The sequence below is a fragment of the Lacerta agilis genome, chromosome 3 (genome assembly GCF_009819535.1).
Source record: "Lacerta agilis isolate rLacAgi1 chromosome 3, rLacAgi1.pri, whole genome shotgun sequence".
Taxonomy (NCBI): Eukaryota; Metazoa; Chordata; class Lepidosauria; order Squamata; family Lacertidae; genus Lacerta; species Lacerta agilis.
Genome location: NC_046314.1, coordinates 48138720 through 48163388, shown reverse-complemented (window position 1 = coordinate 48163388; position 24669 = coordinate 48138720). Strand labels below are relative to the sequence as shown.

General features: G+C 39.7%; 1 protein-coding gene across 3 annotated transcripts in view; it reads right to left on the bottom strand.

The window, feature by feature from the left end:
* AFG1L (AFG1 like ATPase) overlaps nt 1-24434 on the bottom strand; it is a 55860-nt gene extending 31426 nt beyond the window's left edge. The window contains exons 1-7 of one of the 3 annotated variants that reach the window (XM_033143554.1): nt 24196-24434; nt 21504-21727; nt 16954-17005; nt 16078-16179; nt 14304-14434; nt 6101-6200; nt 996-1054 (exon numbers count right to left, since the gene is read on the bottom strand). In XM_033143554.1, the coding sequence (XP_032999445.1) occupies nt 996-1054; nt 6101-6200; nt 14304-14434; nt 16078-16179; nt 16954-17005; nt 21504-21727; nt 24196-24307 (780 nt within the window). In that variant the 5' untranslated portion in view covers nt 24308-24434. The remainder of the gene's footprint in view (nt 1-995; nt 1055-6100; nt 6201-14303; nt 14435-16077; nt 16180-16953; nt 17006-21503; nt 21728-24195) is intronic. The other 2 variants (XM_033143552.1, XM_033143555.1) reach the window with 2 other exon arrangements.
* Nucleotides 24435-24669: the final 235 nt, after the last annotated feature.

Genomic DNA, 24669 nt, shown 5'->3' with positions numbered 1-24669 from the left:
GACTTGCTTCTGAAATATGTGTATTTAGATGTTTATAGACTCATAAAATGAAAAAGAACCCTTCCCTATACAATTAAAATGTTGATCAAACTAATGAAATTCTAGGTTACCAAAAAAGGATTTAAGCAATCAGAAAATGGCTGCAAGAACTAAGTGCAGTTGCAGTGCAACCTAAAGTAGTCCAAATTGAGTTTGTATTGGTCTCCCATAGAAAAATTAGGAAGTAGTTCATAAAAGTTGGTAATCCACAGCCAAACCATGCATCAGTGAATCCTTCTTCATGTAAGATTAAGAAATAAATCCAAATGCTAATACATTCCCCCTTTCTCTTTTTGCCTAAATGCTGGGAAACCTGAATTTGGGAAACCCATGACACAATAGCAATTTCATTTTTTAAAAATCTTGATTTTGGTATCTGGCATGGGTGATTACTATAATGTATTGATCTGAAATGTTTTTACTGCTGTTATGACTGTGATTATATTGTTTATATTTTATATGTTTTTAAATTATTTTAAAGGTTGTAAACCACCATCGGAAATATTGTATTCTGAAAGGTAGTGAAGAATTTTTAAAAGATAATAAATAAATAATCATAGGGAAAATGAACCTCATTTGTATTTTTGAAAAGAGTAGAATAGTAACAGGTAATAATGGATAGTGCTCTCCTAGTCCTGGTTTGGGATTTTTTTCTATCTTCATGAATACTACATGTGAAAAAAAGCCGAGAAGTAAAAATTTCCTTCTGTTCTGATAATGTTTCCTTTTATGTTGTTGATCTGAACTCTGCCATTCAGTTTAGAGAAAAAATAGAGCTTCAAGATTCAAAAATATTACAAATTAAATCTTAACTTCTGCCTCCCCTAATTGAGTTAATCCCAGAAGGTTAAACAAAATCCCTCCCAGAAATATGAACAAAACAGTTTTGCAATAAAGATGCTTATCAGTAAGCTAGGACAAACCCAATATCCCTTATCGAACACATCTTCCTTTACCTTAAGAACAGCAATGAATGGCACAAAGTTCACTCTTTGGAGCCCATGTTTATAGAGATCTGAAAGAGAACACATGGATATTATAGGTAGGTAGCCGTGTTGGTCTGCCATAGTCAAAACAAAATAAAAAATAAAAAAAATCCTTCCAGTAGCACCTTAGAGACCAACTAAGTTTGTTCTTGGTATGAAAAAGCTCATACCAAGAACAAACTTAGTTGGTCTCTAAAGTGCTACTGGAAGGATTTTATTTTTTATTTTTTTTGTTTTGACATGGATATTATCTTTGCCACATACTTCTGACAGGATTGTCTTTTGGTCTTACTTACAAATACAAATTCTACATTAGGGAGAAGGAACCTTTGGTCTTCCTAGCACTGTAGACTAAATTCCCATCAGCTATGTTGGCTGTGCCAATGGGAATTAGAGTTCAACAGCATGGTTGAGTTCAACACAGCTAGGATTGTCATACGCCCAGATTTTCCCAGGCATATCCAGAATATTGCAGTCGGCAGCAGTGTCCAGGCAGAAACTGGGCAGTGTTCAGGGAAATCCAGCATTGTTTTTAGCCCCAAAAGCTCAACAACTTTGGTCAAAAAAATTTTTTCCCACTGTTTGAAATATGGGAACCCTAACACAGGCTCTCCATCTCTGTTCTATCAAATCAAGAAATAAGGGAGGAAAAAAGAAAATAATTGAAATTTAAATCTTTGGCTGCAATTTTTTTTCTAAATTAAACTGTATTTTAAAGTAATTAATATATTCTTCTTACTTAATTAAATTAACCACATAGTTTAAATGTATCTCATTGCTTCGGAGAGGTTAACTTTATAAATCATAAACAGTAAAGCTGCACAATACAGTGGTTAACATTTCAGTATCTGCGTTTTAAAATATACTTAAACTCTAATGTATAAGAGACAAAAAACATCATTAAAAAATAAATTTGACTGCATTGCACTCTAAATAAGAAAAATGGGAGGAAATAGAACACCCCCCGAAAATTTGATTTGAATCTATGATAAAATATGTGAATACATGTTACATGTATGTATGTATGTATGTATGTATGTGTTTTGTGCAATTTACCATACCCTTCCCCCCTACCCCGAAAAAGGCAAAACACACGAAAGGGCTATCAGTAGCCTGTGCACATGCTCATAACCCTGACATTTACTGCTCAGTGGAACAAGGGAATGGAAGGGGTGTGATTACAGGCACAGAATTTTTCTCAATCTGAACATATCCTGTCACTGGTGTGGATGGAAAAAAGCCACAGCAATAATTGCTGGTGTAGACAGCCCACTACAGTTTTGCTCCAAAAAACTTCAGAACACAGCATATATAATGATACATCTGGAAGGGCCTACTGTTGCAACAATCCTAAATAAATGTATTATATTGCAGTTTTAAACATATCTTTAATATGTATATAGTTTTAACTATCAGTGTTTAATTGTTTTTAATGGATGTTTTTAGCTGTTCTTGTCTTCATCTGCAAGCTGCCTTAAGTCCCATCAGGGGAAAAGATAGGGTATAAAATAAAATAAAATATAACAACAACAACAACAACAACAACAACAACAACAACAACAACAACAACATAATGTACTTGAGAATAAGTTCCATTTAAAACAATGGAGTTTACTGTCCCAAGCAAATGCATTTATAGCCATGATGTAATAGATGCATTCTCATTTGTTGTATTTTATAGCATCTGTGATTCAAGAAGATTGAACACAAATAAATAACTGAAACTGACCCAGAACATCTCAGCATATGATTCTAACTCATTTGGCAAAATGCAGATACCATGGACCACATCAAAACTGAGGAGTAGGGGAGGAGAAAGAATGGTTTTGTTTGCAAATAATCTGCTGATAACAGCACTCCAACCAAACTGCTCTGCTGCAGAGAAAGTGAGCTATCAGGATAATACAAACTTATTTTGCCCACATCCCATTGAAATAATATAATGTGTAGCACACTTTGGGCCTCCTGGAGGAATCATCAGCTTTACATTTAATCAAACTATTGCCAGCTGAAGGAACTGGAAGCACTGTGTCAATGCATGCCAGACCCACACTGTGGATTCTCAGAGTGACTAGCCAGCGAAGCTGATAGGATCCAATGCAAAGCGTGTAGTCAGCAGAGTTGGTCTTCTGCAGCAAGTGTGAAGGTATCTCATTTGCCCAAGGCACTTAGCACACACCTTCCCTTTGGATGTGCTATAATGCATATTTGGAGCAACAAAACTTCTGTCTGGAGGTAAGCATAAGAAAATTAAATCCTGAATAAACTCCAAGGAATACCTTTACTCTGGCCAAGGATATGCGTTAGCCTGAAGACTATCTTTAGTAAGGGTTTCCGTTTCAAGCATATGCAGTCATACTTCGGACTATTTATAAAGGACTGTGAACTCAATGCTTGTTTTTGTATAATGGTTGAGCACTGTCATAGTCCCAACAAAGCCAACTGGAACATAATAGTTTAACTGTCATACAGTATCATTTGCTTGCTTATCTATCTAAATATATGTTTATGGTTCATGTCTCCCAGGATTGGGACAATTCCAATAAAGCGGAGCATGATTTTATCAGATTAAATTTCATTAAAATCCCTATTCCTCTGGAAGCTTAGCTTCAGTTCCTGAAAACCAGCCAAAACTATTGAGCCTTATGATGCTTCCAGAAGAGTTGCACACTCATTAAGTGAGCATGGCAGAGCATGCCATGATTGTTAATCCTAGCACAAAGACAGGGTTGCTTTTTTTTTAGGAAGACCCTAAAATTGTTGAGCTTTTTAGATTGACTTGCCTAAGATACAGGACAAAGTGCCACGTTTCAGAAATCCCTCTTGGACATATGGCAGCCCTAACACTGATGTTATGCTAGGTATAAGACAAGGTTCTCAAACTGAGATTCACGAGCTTCATTAAGGTGGTTACTTATTACAATATGTAATAAGTAAAATAAGCAATAAAAATCAATTTAAAAGCATACAACATCTGTCTCAGTGCATTACAACTGTAAGAACAGGTAGAAAGATCCTCAGCAATTTTCAAGTAGTCCATGGGGCTGGGAGTGAAAAGTCTGCGAACCCCGGGTCTAAGCTTTTTAAAGTTTCATAGGCAGAGACTGGTACCTGAAATTACAACATTGTTTTTCTCATTTCTATGAACCTCTCAATTTTGTCTGTAACATACTACATGAAGACTATGCTAGATGTATTGGTTTAAATCTAGGCATAGGCAAATTCGGTCCTCCAGATGTTTTGGGACTACAGCTCCCATCATCCCTAGCTAACAGGACCAGTCAGGGATGATCGGAGTTGTAGTCCCAAAACATCTGGAGGGCCAAGTTTGCCTATGCCTGGTTTAAATCTGCCTAAATAGCAACAGGACACTGCAGATGCTATGGCATTTTTAATGAGCTTCAGCATGATAATTAAGGCAGGAGTAAGAAACCTCAGGCCCAGGGGCCAAATGAAACCCACCAGTGTCTCCATCTGGTCCCCAAGATTCTGCCCAAGCATCCTTCTATGTCCTTTCCTCTAGTAATCTTAACTAGCCTGAAAGTGTCTTTGAATTATGATGACAGTTATTGCTTGCCTGGATGAAGGATGGCAAGTGGTGTTTCTGACCACCCCCACCACTGATATGTGGCCACTACAAGAAATTGTGGCCATTGAATTGAAAAAAGTTTCCCATCATTGCATTACAGTATTAATGATGAGGTTCAGGACAAATATCTGTGAGATCACCGTTGCATGGTTCTGCTTATTAGGAGACAATAACTCTTAGCAGTAGTATTAGTAAATACATGTACGTTTTTCAGAAATTCTTGAGAAACAAACATAACTACACTAGATTGCAGAAAATAACAGTACTGAGTAAATATGCAGTTTTTAACTGCAGTATCATATTTGCAGTACTTACCATAAACCACTCTTCTCACACACAAATGGCTGACTACAGATTATGTCTCTGTAATAGTACAGCGGGTAGATTTTTTTTTTGTTCCCTACTACTTTTTAAGAAACAATCAAAATATAAAGTGATTAAAGAAAAGCTTTTGTTCTTTTTAGACGTTTGCTTAGCAACAAAGATATGTGAAGTTTCATTTTCAGTTTTAAGTTTATTAAACATGTTTCCACATTAATTTGCATTTTCATTCAAAGTTTATTGGAAAACTTTAAAGATTTTCATCTTCTTTCTTGTAGCAGCTAGTCATTTTCTCAGTTTGTTATTCCAATTATTTATTACATTTCTTGCTACAGATATACCTGATTGTTTTAGAGTAGGGCTCATTAATCTTGGGCCTTATTCCAGAGAATATATCAAATTTCCATCACTATCATTTGTCTATTTTATCATGCATTTATTATTACATTGTATGTTTATCCTTGTCTTTCTTCACACGGAGCTCAGGACAATGTACATTGTTCTCCCCCACTCACCACCCTGTGAGGTAGGTTAGGCAGAGAGAAAAATGACTAGTCCATTGCCATTCTGAGCTTCTTGGCTTAAATGGAGATTTGAACCCATTCTCCTTGGATTTAGTCTGACGCTCTTAATACTACATAACATTTATGTGAGCATCCATTTTTCTCAGCTCATTCTCCCCGATGATCAGCAATATTACCAATCCTATAAATAATTACCCAGGGGGCAGTCATAAATGCATAATGCTGATCACCCTTTCCCCTCACCTTTTTCTTCCTTCCACTTTCCATCTTCTAGCCTGAAATGACTATTGGCTTTTCAGTGCTACAATTGTTCCATGAACTGAAGACACTTCCATTCACATAAGAAAAGTTTCATTCACAGAAGTTCATGACTGCAACTCTCCTGCTCATAGTTCCTACCTCCTATACACCATGCAGTTTCCTTAGCATGACTATGTTCCTCACTTCCATATATCTGAACAGAAGCCAAGGAAGTATGCCATTTGCCATTTTGGGCACAGCGTAGAACCTTAAAAAATTACAATAGAAGCAACACAGGAGATTGATCTTAATTTAAAAAGGAATACATGTAATGCTACCTTATCAAGGCATCTATTTCCTTCAAGTGAAAAGGCCAATAGCAACATATTGTTTGGTTTTACCTTCTGGTGGCCTGTTGGATGTTGCTACAACAACAACACCATTTTGGAACAGGTTTTCAAAGAGCTGCTTGAGAATCATGGCATCAGCAATGTCTGTGACCTGCGGAAGACAACACCGCCATCATGAGAGGCTGATTTTGACTTGCTGCATTAACTGATCTGCAACTGGTTTTTGTAGTCACAAAAGAGGCTTGTTGGTTAAATGACAGAAGATTCTAATTACCACTTGCAGCAGAAAAGGAGGGAATAATTAATAAGCAGTGAATGTGCAACAATATGTCAGTTCTTTATTACAGAGCCCCATCATTTTTTAACAAACTGCTGGAACAATTCTGTGTTAACTTCCATTCTAAAACTACAGGTGGGAAACGCAGAAAAATAGATCCAAACATTTAAGAGGCCTCATTAATTTGGACCAACATACACACACACAACTCTCCGAAGATCAAGGAAGAAAATACACACCAGCTGCTTTACACTTCTATTACCTTTCCAGCAAAGGATCACAAAGGTGACTTTAAATGGTCATGGAACTTTTGGAAAAAAAGGACAAGTAGCCAAGTATACATAATCAGCTGCTGTTGAAAATAGAATGATATGACATAGATACTATTGTGCAATTGTTGCACAAAACAATTCAACAGATGGCCCATCACAAAAAATAAGCAATTTCATTGTTCTTTTTAAGTGCCTTCTATTACTGTCCATGAATAATCAAAAAGGCACTGCAGTCAGTTCCAGCACAGTCAGCCTCTTCTAACCTTCACAGACACAAATCACTCTCTCCCTTCATAGACACACACACACACTCACTAACTCGTTGTCTCAATAAAAATGAGGGCAGCAATTAATAATGAAAAGAAACTTTTGTCTGAACATTTTCACTTTCTTGCTTATTGTTCATCAAATTATTACAGTTGGGCTCAAAATACTAACTTTATTATATGCTGAATTTAAATTAAACACATAAACTCACTGTGGAGAAAGAGAACAAATGTAGAAGCAGGTATGAGAAAAGCCAGCTGAAAAATGGTTTAAGGCAGAGCTGAGTTTTTGAACAATACATCTGAAATCAGAGCAAACAGCTCAGCTGCCTTTGCCCATAGTGCCCTTCTATGCTTCTTTAAAGACACTTGTGACACATTAAAAGCTAGTTTTGGAAGAGGCTCTGTTGACTCATGGCTGCAGGACTAGGCAGTGCGGGGGGGGGGGCAGACTGCTGCAATACTGTTAATGGGGTGGCTGCACATGCAAACACAATCCTGACATATAACCATGCGAGAAATTAGGATCTTTGGAGCTAGGAAAAAAGAAAGAAAAAGATAACTAAACAGGTTTTTAAACAACAACAACAAAAGCCAGTTTCATGAGACCACTGAAATATGCAGAAGGCAACAGAAAGGAAAAGAGGAAGAAATACACACCTTTCTTCTAGTTTAGAAATTGAAGTGGAAGGCGTCATGCAATAGGACAATCTAGGTTTACAACAGGGAGACTTTGACAAGGCATAACACTCTGGCACATTAAGCTGCAAAATATTTATGACCAGAGGAAATGCAAAGAGGCCTTCTCAGTTGGTGTTTTGATGTTTCAGAATTTGAATCTATTTGCCTACCAAAATACATTAATTTTTTTAAAAGCTACATAATTAAAAAAGCAAGAGTCATTCTGTGTACTTGGGTGCCAATTTATGTCCTTTTGATCCTGTGTAGCTTTGGAAGAGAAGACAAAAGTGAAAGCATTCTCAAAGCTCAGGTTCTTTCTGTGCCCAGCATTCATTATAAATGGGAACAAAAGAAAAGGGTACAAATTACCAATAAGAGGGATCTGCTAATGGAGAGAATGGAGAAATTTCATTAGCATTTAAGAGAAAAGATTTTTATGACCTAGAGTTGCTTTCTTTTCTCTTAAGTTGAAAAAAAAATCATAATGTATGTGTGTAAGTGCTTGAAGCTCAGTTATCCTCTGATTGGTACAGTTTCTTATAATGAATGAAGAACATAAGCATGTATAAGCAGTAATTAGTGTTAGCTCAAAAAAAAGAGCTTAAGTTTTTTTATTACATGCTTTCAACAGCTTTTCCGGACTATAAGCATCGCATAAAGCATATTCATTTTTACCAAACACATGAGATATTGATAACATCACGCAGTACTTCTCAATTTTTCTGTCTTCCATACATTTAGCATTCTATCCCCCCCTCAAATTAATAATGACTTCAGACTACTCTGTTTCCATAGCTGTCAACTTTTCCCTTTTTTAAAGGGAAATTCCCTAATTCTGAATAGGATTCCTCGCAAGAAAAGGGAAAAGTTGACAGTTATGCTCTGTTTCTGATGAGCCTTTTCATTTCTGGTTGGGATTTATGAGGATGACATAAGACTAAGGGAGAAGACAGATGCAATATAAAAAGAGCATTCACTGGATGCAGGATGATAAACAGTATTTATTTTAGCAGCACATCCCAATGTGCACTAATGCAGCAGAATCTGGGCAATGACAATCAACCTACATACTACAGCAATAACAGCAACTAACTTCTGTATTTTAAAATTACTGTGTGTGTGTGTGCTTAATTTCATTTGGAACAAAATCTGTAACTGTTTTAATCAATCCTGTGATTTGAAGTGAAAGCCAGAGTGACTCTTCCATCTCTTGAATACTGTTGATGTAGTAAATACAGTGGACCATCGGGCTACGTTACCTTCGGGTAACATAACTTTCAGGTTGTGAACACAGCAAACCCAGAAGTGTATACTTCAGGGTTTCGCCGCACGAGCATGCGCAGAAGCGCTCAATCGTGCCGTGTGTGTGTGCAGAAGTGGCACCTCTTATGAAATTTTTGGGGTGTGCATGGACCCCCGGAACGAATTAAATTTGTATCCAGAGGGTCCACTGTACAGCAGAATGTATTTCAAGACCTGGGGTTAGCTCAAATAGTTACATATTTACAAAAAGTTTCAATTTTTATAAATAATAACTGAATACAATAATTTAGAATTTAGACATATTGTTTCATACAGGAGGTTACTGTAATTACCTTGACACTCCCTTTTTGTTTCAAGTCTACAAATATGACACCTTGAAAAGTTGACCAATCAATTAATCAAGCACTTTTTAATGCTCCTGATTACATTTGACCAATCAATTGAACAGTATCCCACTCCTTCAAAGCAGAGAACACAAGTCCATCAAGTCACAACAAGTAGTAGAAAAGGGTATGAACACACAGGCCAGGAATGCAATACAAGCCAGAAAGCATGTGTCTTAGTACATGCCCAAGAAACACACAGTTGAAAAGAACACACTGGATGATAATTCAACAATGTCATACTTGAAGTAGACCCACTGAAATCCACGGACTTAAGAATCTTCAGGAAGACTTCGTTGGGTATCAGCCACAGTCATAAAAATGGTCACCCAGTTACTAGTGAGCAGTAAGGCCATTCTGAAATGAATGCCACAGAAGCTTGCCTGAGGTTAAAGACCAGAACCAGCTAGAAATTACAGTATCTTATGCAGTGACTGTTATGGTGGTAGTAATTGAAAAATAGTATACGCCTCAAGACTACACGTCTGACACAAACCCAGGCACAGGGCCAGCCCAACCATGAGGCAAAGTGAATGGCCACCTCAGGTAGAAGGATCCACAGAGACAGCAGATCAGGCCTCCAAGGAATGCATCACCCACTACTGCCAATGCAACAGCAGCAACGACTATGGTGAACTCCTAGAAGGTTGGATCTGCCTTATCCTTGGCAGCCCCCTCCATGCCACTTCAGCTGTGGCCCCTTGGCAAATAGGAGGTGCTGCTGGTCTCCTACCACCCTTGTTCCTGATGTAGATCTTCACTCACCCCACCCTCCTTGGCAGGGGTGTGCCATTTTGTGGCTTGCCTCAGGTGATATACTTCACATCCATCCATTCCAACCATCCTCTGTTTGCACTACTGCTTCACTCTATAACCCCAGTTTAGTCTCCAACTCAAGCATGTGTCCCTGGCCTGATATCTGTACCTATAACAACTATGGCTGCTGGAAAGCAAAATCAGTGCCTCCCAAACCAGTAGGACACGAGGGCTGCTCTTGATCTGCTGTTTTCCCATTGAACAAGGGAAGATGCAGTACCCAGCTGTCATTATTTCAGTGCCAAAGCAGTCACTTGGAGGAAATAAAGAAAAAGGAATAACTCAATCTAAAGTTATTGCCCAGGGCACAACAATATAGAAACGTTTTATAGAAACATTAGTTTCTAAAGTTGTTTTCTCTCAAATCATTTCTATCAGTTACCTATAGAAAGCAACTTTATAGGTGCTTTTCTTCAAACAGTTTCAGCAGCAGAGAAAGTGAATGCTGGAAGACATTTGGGTCCAGCAGCCCATGCTGAGATTCAACTCCCTGACGCTGGGTAACTCTTGTGAAATCATTTCCCCATATTTCAAGTATCAATTGGCAAATGGAAATCATCGTGACCACAGAGCTCTTTTGAGGGGAAAGTGGTATCTTATCAGATAATGTATCTTGGTTGCCATTTCATTTTTTCTTCTTCAGAAGTACACAGCGGATAATATCTTGCTTCTAAAATTACCTTCACAAGGGTATTCTTTCCATGCTCCCTTTTTCCAGTGGAGAAAGCTATTGTTGTAGCATATGCAATTCAAAGCTACCATCATCATCCACATGTCTAGTGCCCAACTATCTAACCCATTAAAATTGTATCTCACTGTACTTCATCTTGATGGCAGCCCATTAATACACATACTCTATGATCGTTCAGCTAATGGCTCTGGAGCCAACACTTACCTCACACACTCATTTAACAGTATCCAAGGCCTTAAAGTCAAGGTATATTATATACACTACATCTCCATAGTCTGCTATGCCAGTTTCCTATCAAAGGAGGAAATTAGGCTAGACTGGTGTAATTTGTCTTTGGCTGATTCATGCCATTTATCATATTCCCTATTCTCCACTGGTCATTTACAAATGGTCTGCAGCTCAGTTGCTGGATATAATAGGGACACAATGGGACTACAAGTATTTTAATGATGAACTCCTCAACAGATTTATCACCTGTCAGGAAACAAACACACTTGATTGCCTTGTGCCACCTTGATTACTATTAACCCAGCTGTGAATTTTCACATGCCAAAGAGAAAAAATACTGGGATATTGCAAAAGGGAAGTGGCAAGATTCCACACAAAAATGTGGACAGCTCTGATTCTGGGCTTCTTGAACTATAAAACTGGAATAAATTTGGATTACAACTTTGTAGATGTACTTTTGTCTAAAGGAAACTCCGGATAACCTTGTTTCAAGTATTATAGCATGAAGAGGTCTCTGAAGGCACTGTTTGTAGGACAGAACTCTGCTGAATGAAGTAACTGACTATTGCAGTGGAATAAAATGCCCTATTGAATGCAGGAGTGGAGAAAGCAGCTCAGTTCAGAATTGCATCCACAGCTTCATTTCTTTGTTTTGTCCTGTGACAAAGAAAGTAATCTACATTATTAAGTGATTGTGCTGGCCAGAAACAGCATCCACACTGACTATGCTATTCAGGGCATCCAGAGGATCAGTACACTGATCAGTGCAGATTTCTGCTCATTCCCAAGGTAGCGCAAGATGAAACTTTACAAGGTCAAAAACAGGATTCTCAACCCTGTATGGGCTTCATAATGCAAAAGGGCTATGCAGGCCCTGACTGTCATCTGGCAAACGCCATACTGGCTGGGTGTAGAGGAAGGATGGCTGGATCATCCACCCCTGCTTTCAAACTCATTTGGTTCCCCCCGCCCTTCTTGTGGGTGACAGGGTTAGATGGTGACTGGGGCAGCCAAAGCTCCTGCTGTAGCAACTTGTGGAGAAGCAGCTTTAGATGCAAGTCAAAGATGAACCGGGCATAGCTGTGCCTAGTGGCAGCTGGTGGCAGATGGCTCTGGGGGCAAAGCAGAATGGGAGGCTTTCCCCAAGTTGGCTCTGAGAACGGAACAGGGAGAGAGTAAGAATTGGAGGGTGGTGGTGTAAGGTCACCTGCCACCCCTTATGGACATCAGGGGAATGTCAATGGATCTCTCCTCTTCCTCTCTTTGGTTAGTGGCATGTCACCCAGGTAGCTGGAAGAGGGAGGGAGGGAGGGACTTGCACCTTGGCTGGCTTATGATTTCAACTGCAGAGAAGCAAGTAGGCAGCAGGTAAGGGGCTGGGAAGGGAGAATGACCGGCTGAGAGTGGAAACAATATATTGCTGAAATTCCATAAGCCAAAGTAGCCCATATAAAAATGAGTCAAGAAGGAAGAACAGCTGTAGAGGAGGAAAGCCACTTAGGCCTGCAAGGGTAGATGCCCCAACCTAAAGGGTAGATTATTTGGTTCCAACCCATGCAGCATCTGAAGGGGGACCAGACTGTGGATATTTAAGCAGCATTAGAAACTCCCATTGTTCCATGCACATTTTGCAACAGGCAATTTCATTAGCGTGAGCAGTTTATGAGCTTTGGGTGCAGTACTGCGCCTAAGATTTCAGATTAAAATGCAGAGTAGAAGGAAAGGAGGACCTTTTCCTGCATCCCCACTTCCAGCTACTCTCCTAAGACTGGAGAAGAGGCCCTCTTAAGAATATTAGGAGGGTGGGATGGGAAGGACTAGACCATGTGAAAAATTAACATAATATTTTAGCTGCAGTTCATTTATTTTCAGCTTTGTATTCTTGTTATAAAGAAAAGCGTGCCTAGACATTCTGTTGTTATGCCCATAACCTAGGTTTAAGATGCCATTTAGCTCCTAGCTTTCATATCTCAGTTTCTAACACTGTATTTAAGCTAAGTCAAGAAGCCAGTAACTGTCCAGGACAGCAGAATCAAATACGGTAAGTGCTCCCTGGTGGAGAAGACAGCAAGTAGGACACAGTTTTCTGCACCAGACAATGGGAGCTCTGGGTCAGAGCTCTGCAACAGTTAAATAAGGTATTTTTTTTTAATTAGAAACATATTTACCTTTAAACAAGTGTATGACATAAAGCACATAAAAATAATTTGGCAGAGGGCCCAGAGAATTGAACCTAGGCTTGTGTACTGTCTGTCACAGGTGCTGGGGGTGCATTTTTAAGGAAGAATTGGTGTATGGGAAGGTTTAACAAAGGGTCCACAAAATGCACTTGCCACTACTGTATGCAACCACCATTAGTCCCTCTTCCCCAGTCACTAACAGGTACTGGTATTTCAAAGGAAATAAGGTTAGGAATTACACTTTATCAACCAGCCTTAGGTAAACCTTTGTAACTGTCAATTAAAGATACTATAACCTTATTAAAGCAAATACAAATCTTAAGGAAACATTTTAACAACTGACTTACAGTGTTTACCTTATTTTACACTTATAGATTATAATAAATAAATAATATCTTGTAACTTTTACTTATAAAAGTGTAGCTGGCTAAAGTATCGCAGCCACTATGTTACAGTTAAAGGTGTTGATAAACAGTATAATACAGACATATCCTCCTGCCAACCTAGCAGTTCGAAAGCACATCAAAGTGCAAGTAGATAAATAGGTACCGCTCCGGTGGGAAGGTAAACGGCGTTTCCGTACGCTGCTCTGGTTCGCCAGAAGCGTCTTAGTCAATGCTGGCCACATGACCCAGAAGCTGTACGCCAGCTCCCTCAGCCAGTAACACGAGATGAGCGCCGCAACCCCAGATTCGGACACGACTGGACCTAATGGTCCCTTTACCTTTACAGACATATCATATTTGATGGGAGCAATTAGAAGGTGAATCAGCTGTGGTTAAAAAAAAAAAAGCTAGTTCTCCACATGCTAAAGAATAAGTGAATATATCACAACTTGCCTTTCTACATGCACATAATGGACAACGAGGGCTTGGATCTATCACCTATACATCTACTTGAAGCTGTGGCTTTAGGCCATGTGAACATCTACAGTACAACTTTAGATCTAGAACAGGGCAGCCCACAGCTACAGGCCCTGGTAGAAGTTGGGAGGGGGAAATGTTCTACAATACGCTTCCAAAGGCACATGATATACAAAGCCAGCAAAGTATCTTAGTGGAACAACCAGGACACCATGCAATTAGACTAGTTCGTAACAGCAAAGTCTTCAAATGGCTAAGCTGAAAAATGTTTTGCTAGTTTAAACTTATTTCCCAGAAAGGAAATCAATGCACTACTGGTCTAATGTATTATTACCTGAAATTCATCAAAGCACAAGAGACAAGCCTCCTCACTTATTTCAGCAGCTACTGGGGCTATTGGGTCATATGATTTAGCCATTAATCCAGGTTTCCGTTTTGGCAGGTTCTGTTTAAGGCGATGTATTCCTGAAGAGAAGACAGTGCACAGACAATAATCAAAAACTAATAAGAGATGGTCTAAGTAAGCCTAAATATAGCATCATGCTTAGCCATTAGTAAAACCAGCGATATGACAATTAAGTCAAAAGTGAATTTAAAAATACATTTTAAAAGTTGTCTATTCGACTTTTTGGAGGTTTATTTTATATTTATTCAGTATTGCTTTTTTCTAGACATTGGATGAGAATTTGCATTACCAAATCACAAAAAGAAAAAGAGCACTTCTGTGTGGAAGTTATATCATTGAGGGGGGTGAGGTAACCACAAAGTACTGGAAAATAGTAATAAAACAAATCTTCATAGGTTTACAAAATGGTGTGGGCATGGAGGCAGGAATGTAGCCTCGATTGTTGAAAACTACCAGTACATCTCAGGAAATGGTTTCAGTTAGCTGAGTCAGTCACAGAAATATGAAGGCCTGTGCAACTATACTGAGTTGGCTCACATGTAATATTAAGCCAAACCATGACTTTGTGTGAATAGGCAAGTGAATAGAGCAAGTGTAAGTAAACAGAGAAGTGGGAAATGATATAAGGAAGCTGTGAAGAAACCTCACATAAAGTCAGGGAACATTAAGGACTAAACGTTACTAGGATGGGAGGTGGAAGAGGTCTGCGTGCCAAAGCACAATGAACCCAAATTTCATGTTTTGACTCAAAATAACTAAATACTTCGACTACAGGTCCTTAAGAAGGTGCACTGTGGATAAATCAAACTTCTTATCCCACTTAACATGCCACCTATTACACAAAGCATTACTAAACTTGCACACAACAAATTACTGTACTAGAGAGATGAACTATCATCTTATTATGGTTGTGGGAACACCTCCTCAAGCACAGATCTAGGGACAGAATGATGTATCTATCTATTGATACTTTTTACATTTGTGTGGGACAACAAGCACTGGAATAATAATATTTGTAGAATGTAGGACATCACAGCAATGTGTAACCAACTTTATATATGAATAGGAAGATGCCCATGGTTGGTTGCATAAGGAAATCACTCACTCTCATTTGATGGCCTTTTTCGATATTCCTAATTTGTTGTCCAAACATCTCAATTCCATAATGTTCACTTGAGTGAGAGTGAGAAACAGAAACTATGTACGTATCTGTTTCTCACTCTTCCTCCCCCCCCTTTTCTTTTCTTTTTTACTAAAATGCTTTTACTCATTTTATGTATATTTCTATCACTGAATATGAATGTAACAGGAATGCACAAGACAGGATCTGCTTTTTAGTTAAAACCAGAAGTCTGTAATCATGAAAATAAATATGATGTCACACAATTGGTCTACTGCCTGCTGATGTCACAGAAAAAGTGAAGTCTACATACTCAAGTCTTGCAGTAATTTCCCCACAGCAATTTCTAGGGGAAAGGACATTTGGAGATAACTTTCTTCAAAGTGAAAGATCAGAGGTCCCCCCAGAAATAACCTATAAAAATCCCTTCTCTGTTTTCAGAGAATAGCTCTCCCTTCTGTCACAGCAAAAGGATTCAGGAGGAGAAGGATGACAAGACATTAAGAGGGAGACAGTGTTATGAACATGGGACATATCTATACCATACTGTACTGCATCAGCATCAAAGAGATTTAAACTTACTTTTGTGCACATCTAACATGAAGCCATGAAAATGGACTCTCTTTTTTCTTTCTACTTCTATATGAGAATAAAATATGTCCATCACCATTGTCTTTCCTGTGCCTTCAAATAAAAACACACATACCCAACAGGTTGTTAATTTAAAACACTATGTACTGATTACAGTAATGACTGTTCATTAGCATCGAGCTAATGAAATCATAATCGTGATCTGAACAGTACAAAATCATTATCTTTGGGAAACAAGACTTCAGCTTATGTGGATGGAATTGCTTGTATTATCAGAATCTGAACTAAATATAATATCAGAACCAGCAACTGTAATTATTGCTTCCATTTGAAATACTTTCAGCAGCACACATTATGAATAAATGTGATGCCTCTCTTCTTATTTTCCATTTTTATGTATCAACTGCAAATGCAGCCTTGTTTAATCAGACCAAGGGTCCATCTACCAAGCATCCTGTTTCCAATCGTGGCCAGACAGACGCTTCTGGGAAGCCCACATAAGCAGGGCATCAGGGCAGCTGGCTGACTACATTGTATGCAACCCAGTACCGAGCCTTCAGAGGCACACTGCAACTGAATCTGGAAGTTGTATGAAACAATAGCTAAACCTTAAATTTGATGCATTGCAAAAGAACCAAATTATATGGCTTTAACTGTTTCTTCTTCAATGTTTGTCAATAGATATATCTGTCTTGCACTTAAGGATAAAGAAATACACATTTTTAACAGCTCAAGGCAAAAATACTTTGATCTATTTAGTCCCATTACCATCAACAGAATTAACATTTTTCAATGACTAAGTATTATTTGAAAACATTTGCAAATATTATACTGGAAAACATTCAGATATACTTCTGCTAAACTTACCAACATCTCCATAGACATAAAGGCCTTTGGGGGGTTTATTTCTTGTAAACAACTGAAAAGAAAGAAAATTATTCATTACATTTTATTTTGCTCTGATAAAAGCTAAATAATTAAAATAGACACAATGTACAACACACATTTATCAGGTACTCTGTCATTTGCAGTAAGTTGAGTCTGGCTTAGTTTTTACATACAATGAAAATATATGAAAAAACAAACTTTGATAGCAGATGGTGTCCTATCAATTAAGAGCAAGCACAATGCAATGAATTGACTGTTGGGTTTAGGCAGAGTCAAGATTAAATAGATGACTTTGGGCATCACCATCCAGTAAACCCAATATACCACTTCTCAGGCATGCGGCAAGGATTTTAGGCTGGATTATAACATATCCAGCGAGAGGCAGTGAAGGATAGGCGTGCCTGGCGTACTCTGGTCCATGGGGTCACGAAGAGTCGGACACGACTGAACGACTGAACAACAACAACATAACATATATACCTAATAATATCCCGGAAAGTAATGCTTGGACTTGTTTGTTTTCTAAATGTTAAAGTTCCCATTATGTTCAACTAGGAAAGGAATTAAGCCTTTAAATTAAAACAGTTATTTCAATAAACATGTGAACCTTGTTTCCTAACTCACCCAACTTGCATTTCTGAGGACTTCCTGTACCCAGATCTTTACAGCTTTGTCTTACAGTTTGTGTTAATGTTACTTGGGAAATGTTAAATGTATACTAATCTTCTGTCCAAGACAAGTCTTCAGAAAAAGGACTTCAACTACCATAATCTGAATTTATTTTTAGTTTTATGATGTTGGTATTTTCTTATGGTTGCTTAGATCTGTACCTGGGAGTACAACTGTCATACAATTAGCCTTTCTGAAGTACAGGTAATAGTGGTGAGGATGGTGATCTAAAAATTCCTCTCAAAACAGAAACCTCATAAATGGTTACCAGTGTCTAGCACTAGTGTGTCTGCAACCAAAAATTCATGTTGCAGATGTTTCTGATTATCAAAATATTTTATTGGCTAGTTGACTCATAGCGATTAAACTGCAGCTAGTATTCTATTAAACACATACCAATAACCACATTTCAAAGCATTTAGAATAAAAATTGCAAACTAGTACATATCTGCAGCAACAAGAACCACTTCAATACACACAACAACAAAACTACACAAAATATAACTATGGCAAATGTCCATAGTCTGTAAAAAAAAAAGCTATTAGAAAAATGCAGATGTTTTTAAATGTAAATTTATACTTGTCTATCTTTTCAGCTAACTGGTGTGTGTGTGTAGAAATCAAATACACAATTACATCAGTGTGGCTATTTGCAACGATGAGAATTACATGGGTTATCTGTTAAAAAAATAATAATGATACAGGGTTTTGATCACATAGGAGATATCAGTGCATAGAAACAGGCATCTGCATGTGAATTGCACTTCTTCATCTGATCCCATATGTGCCAAATGGATGTATATGTATGAAATAAGGTGGGGAATATAGCAACCACTAAATTGATCAAGGTTCCATCTATATTTCCTAAGATGGAGAGATTCAGTAATGGTGATATTTCTGGCCAGCATTATATGCAGTTCCCACATTTATGGCATTGGAAGAAGCAACCAAGTTTTTGAAACAGGATGGCAGGATGTTTTAAATGCATCAACTATACGTATATAGTCTATCTATACCCTGGTATTTTTAGAAGTACTAATAGTGGTCAGCCAGGCAGATCTATTCAAAAATTAAAGATAAATAAGCTAGCATCCACAGAATTATCTAACTGGTTTATTGTGCCCAGTGGGGCTTTAGAATAACATTTCTTGAACAGAACTTGCATGGAAAACAACTTTTGAAACTGGGGAGTTTGCTGTACAAAGAAAACAAGCATAGAACCATCAGTAAAAGTCTTTGATCTCACCTCAAGTAGCTCTTTGGATCTCTATCACATATAAAAACAATCAAGCATGCTGAAATATTTGTCTTTAGATTTTCAACCCACTACATCATTTGCTAAGCAACTAGAGAGAATTATTTTTACATACGCATTTTATTCTAAGCAGAAAAAACTGGTAGTGAGACAGGTCTCATCAGTTTATGTGATTGCATAGATATTCACCATCATATTTCACAAATGTACTAATTTAGTTATTGCTTTTACAATTTTTTTAATGTAACACTAGAGCTGAAACAAATTAAAGTTCAAAGTTTTTGATCTCATGTGGAGCTGAGCAATTTCTAGACTGTGTTTCAAATAAAAACTGCATTACAGATAAGTATTTTCTTCATCAGTTTGTCAAGTTTCTTTGCCTTTTAAAAATCAGTATATTCAGCAAGCCACACAAGCTAACTATTACAACTAAACCACTTGAAGATTTAATTTAGAGCCAAATTAAACTGTGCCTCAAAATGTTAATTAGGTGGACATTTGCAACAAGGTTTCAGGTGTTCTGAAACTGTTTCAGTAATAGTTAGCTGCAACTACTGTAGTAAATTGTGCTGCGAAAATACAACAAGTCAAAATTAGGGCTGTTTTTCTAGCCTGTCTGTTTTTAAGGACTTGTTTTCAAAATGCTTGCTTACTAATATTCAAACACTGAACAAAGAAAGAACAAAGAAATAAGGAAACAGAAATTGTGATCTGTATCAGAATACTTAAGAACAGAGTAGAAAATTGTGGAGATTACATTTAAATCGTTAACAGTCCAAATCCAACAGCTCTCTCCCCCCCCCTTTTCTTTTTGCAAGAAGATTATTTATAAGCAATCTGGAGTTAAAGTTCAGCAGTGAGGTGAACTAGTTTATAGGTGACACAAAGTTATTCAGGATGGCAAACTTGTAAGCAGCGCCAACAAAAAAAGTACTGTATCTCCAAACCGGAAGACTGAACAACAGTGATACACACTGGAGAGAGTGGATGGAGGAGAAAGAAAATATTTATTGCACGCATGCCGCGAGTGGGGTCAATACTTGTGCTAAACAGAAATCTTTGGGTAACAGAACAACATGTACTGAAAATATCAGTTCAGTATTAAGAGGTAATCCTCATAGCATTGCTCGTGACTGAAGCTGTGGGTAAAGGTTGTATACAACTATGGAGGGGATGTTTGCTCTAATGGCCAATTCCTAATATAGGTGTTTTTTTTTGAGGGGATAATTATATCTTGCATTACAACAGCTTTGTTTACAACAAATAAAGAAGTAAATACAAAGTAATAGTGTTAGACTGTTACTTTAGCTAGTTATTTTTATTTTTAAAAGTTCTATATTGCCTAACCACATATTTTGCTTAACTACAATGGTCTCTATAGGGTGTACAAGAAATACAACACAGAAAAAGGTATAAAATCGGTATAAAATCAGACTGCTGAAATAAAATGCCTGCTAGAATAAATAAGTATTCAGTAGGTGCCAGAAGTTCAACTGGGAGGGGTCCTGTCCTGATCTCAATTGAAAGAGAGTCCCACAAAATTGGGTGCACAATACTGAATACATGGCTTCTGGTAGATATGAGCCATGCATCTGAGCCATGGAGATGACTGACAGTGACTTCCCTCAAGTCTTCCGTGATTAAGCAGGGATATAAGTGATTAGGTGGTCCTGGCGGTATCCAGGAACCAAGTTGTTAAGGGCCTAGTAAATGAATACAAGAACATTCAACTTGGCCTGGTAGCATATGGGCAACCAGGGTGACACTTTTTAAACACTCATTACAACTTTAGACTCAACTGCCTACCACTATGTTCTACCCAACTCATTTCATCCACTTTGTCCAGTATCCCCACATATTTCCTACCCTTTTCATATCCACCCTTCCATGGGTCTTCTTAGTTAATTCCCAATACATGACATTACTAGGGACTACTGGCATTTTCCTCTCTGTAGCCTAGTGCTTGAAAGTCTAGCAGCAATGATCCAAAGACTTAGGCAGAAGTATCAAAGGCTAGGGGATCAAGTATAGTGCAATAAAATATTCAATTTCTATCATTCATTTATGTTTACAACTCCAACAGTTGTGTTCTGGCAAAAAGTTCTTTGTGAGACCAAGGTATTGCCTTCTGACAGCAATAATGAGCAATTCTAATGGTGAATCTGTTCATTGGGAAGTGGGGGAAATGACTTTCACCATGATTCTGGTAAGCACATAGTCAGATGTACTGAAGTTCATGGAACAGTGGCAGCTAGACTATATTGCACCTAATGCTAGTCTTGCTGCATTGCAGGAGAAGCAGAGCTCAGAAACCTGAATAAAACTTGTAGGCCAAACATTGTTTCTGAGAACTGAGATTAAGTTCGGAATAGAGAAAGCCCTGCCACACACTTGAGAATTGTGGACATTTAAACAAGATGTGTTTAACTGTGAACAAAACTTTACAAGGCATATACATGGGTAGGGCCTCCCCCTTCAATATGAATAGGTAGGGATTACGACTGAACAACAACAACTGTCTACACAATTGTTGTCAGAAGTAAGGGGGGGAAACCTAAGTTGAACATTAAAGACTCTACAGTAATGCCTAGTGACAGAATCTCACCTTTGATAAGATGTGCTTTGGACTGATACTGTAGCCTTTAAGGTTTTCATGTAGCTTCTGCAGGCATTGTACAACTTTTCGTTGTTGCTCATCGTTCCTCAGCTCCTCGGCTTTGATCAGAAACTCATAATGTTCTAAAGGTCCATTGCAAATTAACAAGGCTTTGGAATTAGCATCTGCTCGAGTGCCACTGGCAGCTTTCTCAGCTGCCTGAATTGTGTACGCTGTAAAAAAGAAAAGTGGGGGAGGTAAATCATGACTTATTTTATTGTCAATGGAAAAGCTTGAAGATTCAGCGACATTCTTATATGTTCAAATATACACATAGCCATATCAGACTCTATTTATTCACTGTGCCTTTTAGCCTAGGATGTGCCTACTAGGCTCCTCATGCTGCAGTCCTATACACACTTTCTTGGGAGTATGTCTTATATATGTGTAGGATGTATAGGATATGATAGGATGTTTTGTTATCTGGTGTTGGGACAGAAGTGGGATAATGAAATGCACTTTACACAGCCTGCTGAAATTTCCTCTTCACCACAAATATAAAAAAGTGTAGGAGCCCTGTCCTCTTTGGAACTGGCCAGCACAGACAAAAGTCAAATCTGTAATTATCCCTTCTTCTTGCTCTGCCTTTGGTTTCACTGCTCAACTTTGAAATTTTTATTAGTTCACATACAGTATTCTATGACAATTAGCCTAGGGACAATTAGCTTAGCGCTGAAAGGATATGGGTGGCGCTGTGGGTTAAACCACAGAGGCTAGGGCTTGCTGATCAGAAGGTCGGCGGTTCGAATCCCCACAGCGGGGTGAGCTCCCGTTGCTTGGTCCCTGCTCCTACCCACCTAGCAGTTCGAAAGCATGTCAAAGTGCAAGTAGATAAATAGGTACCGCTCCAGCGGGAAGGTAAACGGCATTTCCATGCGCTGTTCTGGTTCGCCATAAGCGGCTTAGTCATGCTGGCCACATGACCCGGAAGCTGTACGCCAGCTCCCTCGGCCAGTAACACAAGATGAGCACCGCAACCAGTGTTGGAGGAAGGCTCCGCGCTACCCGGGGCAGCAAAAGGAAACGCCCCAGGGGCGGGCCGTCGCGACGTCACTTTGTGACGTCACGACGGAGTGCTGCCGCCGCTTCCGCAGCCCCCTTTTAAGCCACAGGCTCGAGCTGCCTTTTCGCTCTGTGGCTCAAAAGGAGGCCGTGGAAGCGGCAGTCCAATGACAGAGTGCGCCTGCGCGAAATGTCGCGCAGGCTCACTCCGTCATCGGGCTGTGCGCTGCCGCTCCCAGGGTGATGGAGGGAGCGGCAGCGCGTGGGAATGGTGGGAGGGGCTGCCGCTTATCACCCCCACACGCCGCTGTTCGCTCCGTTGCCCCGGGAGCAGCAGCACAGCACTGCACACACCGTGCGCTGCTGCTCCCGGGGTGACGGAGCGAGCGGCGGCACATGGGGGTGACAAGCAGCGGCCCCTCCCGCCACTCCCCACGCACTGTCGGTCACCCCGGGAGCAGCCGCGCTGCACGGACGGGGTGCTCGCCCGTGCGCTGTTGCTCCCGGGGTGATGGAGGGAGCGGCAGTGCGTGGGAGTGGCAGGAGGGGCCTCTGCTTGTCACCCCCACCCTCCCCTGTCACCCGGGGCGTACCGCCCCCACCGACCCCCCTAGCGACGCCCCGGCCGCAACCCCAGAGTCGGACACAACTGGACCTAATAGTCAGGGGTCCCTTTACCTTTACCTTTAAAAGGAGCTGAAGTCCAAAACAAGTGGAAAACAAAAGATTGAGGAAGGCCAACATAAGCTTTAAAGGACTTCAGTGCATTTCACTGGATGCATAAAATGTTTTAAGCTTACATTACGCAGTAAATTCACTATGGTTGAATAAAACACATTCTGGGCTGAAAGCTTGTGTGCACCATCTAGTAGATTTTAGGCACATCATTTATGAAAATATTTCTAAACCACCATAAGATAAAATATCAGGGCAGTGAACAAGAAAACATAAAACACCATTAAAAAGAATTAAAAGGACTGGTTCATCCATTTAAACAGCTGCAAAGGCTTGGCAGCATAAAAATATAGTATAGCCTAATAATAATCAGAGCTTTTTGTGACAGTACTCACCAGAACATAGTACCAGCACCTCATTTTTTTAAAACCGAAAAAAACACTGACAATAATAATAATAATAATAATAAACTGTGTACAATATTGCAGGGAAGCACTGACATTTTGAATTCTTCAAACTTAAGAAAAAGGCAACATAAAATCCCTTCATGTTGGACAAGTACTGTATTCTGAAACATCACAGTCAAAAACACTTCTTATCTGAGTATCCTTAAATGCCACAGAGAACAAACGCCACTGTTCCAAAAGGCCCCATATTTCAGGTAGTGTGGTTTGTGTAAAGTTGGCGGTGAAGGGAAGCCCGCAGAACATCTCCAATACATTTGCTCCTGAGGAAGTCGAGGGAGGAGAAGGAGCGCTCCTAGTTACGGAAAAGGCTCCTGGCCAGAGGTGCCTGGGGCTTCGGCCCAGTCACGACCCGGCGGTGAAGCACAAGAGTAGCCGCCGTTTGACAGGCTGCTGCTGCCTGCTCCCCGTTGATACGGGTCTGCGGAACTGTGGGCAGTGGGCGCTCAGCCCTCCGCAGCCAGGACCGCGCCGTTCCAGATCATCTAAGCGGCACTAACCTTTCCGCGGGGCGCCGGCTTCAGCCCACCCGGTTAGCAGGAGAGCAGCGTGTCGAGCGGCAGCCCTTAGAAAGCAGCGCCCAGTAACCAAGGGCGACACGGGCGCCGCCATCTTGCCGAGGCCCCCCCGCCTACCCTTTTCTGTACGAAAGAAAACTTTATTGAGAAGAAACGGACGCAGACAGCCACGAGTCAAGCCGGTTCCAGTCACCTTCACCTTGAGGCGGCGTTCCCGGCACAGACTACACGTTCCAGAATGCAACGCGCCACTCCCCTCTTGCCGATGGAAAGCAGCCGGATACAACGGCATGCCGGGAAATGTTGTTTTTAATGCCCTAAGATGCCAACCCAGAACTGGGAGATCGCTGGGGTGAATAAATGTGCATCGGGAGCGCAGGCTGAGTAGACAACGTGTATTATTTAGCTACACGTCGTGCATTCCCTTATGATCCCATGTAAGAGACTGTACCTTTC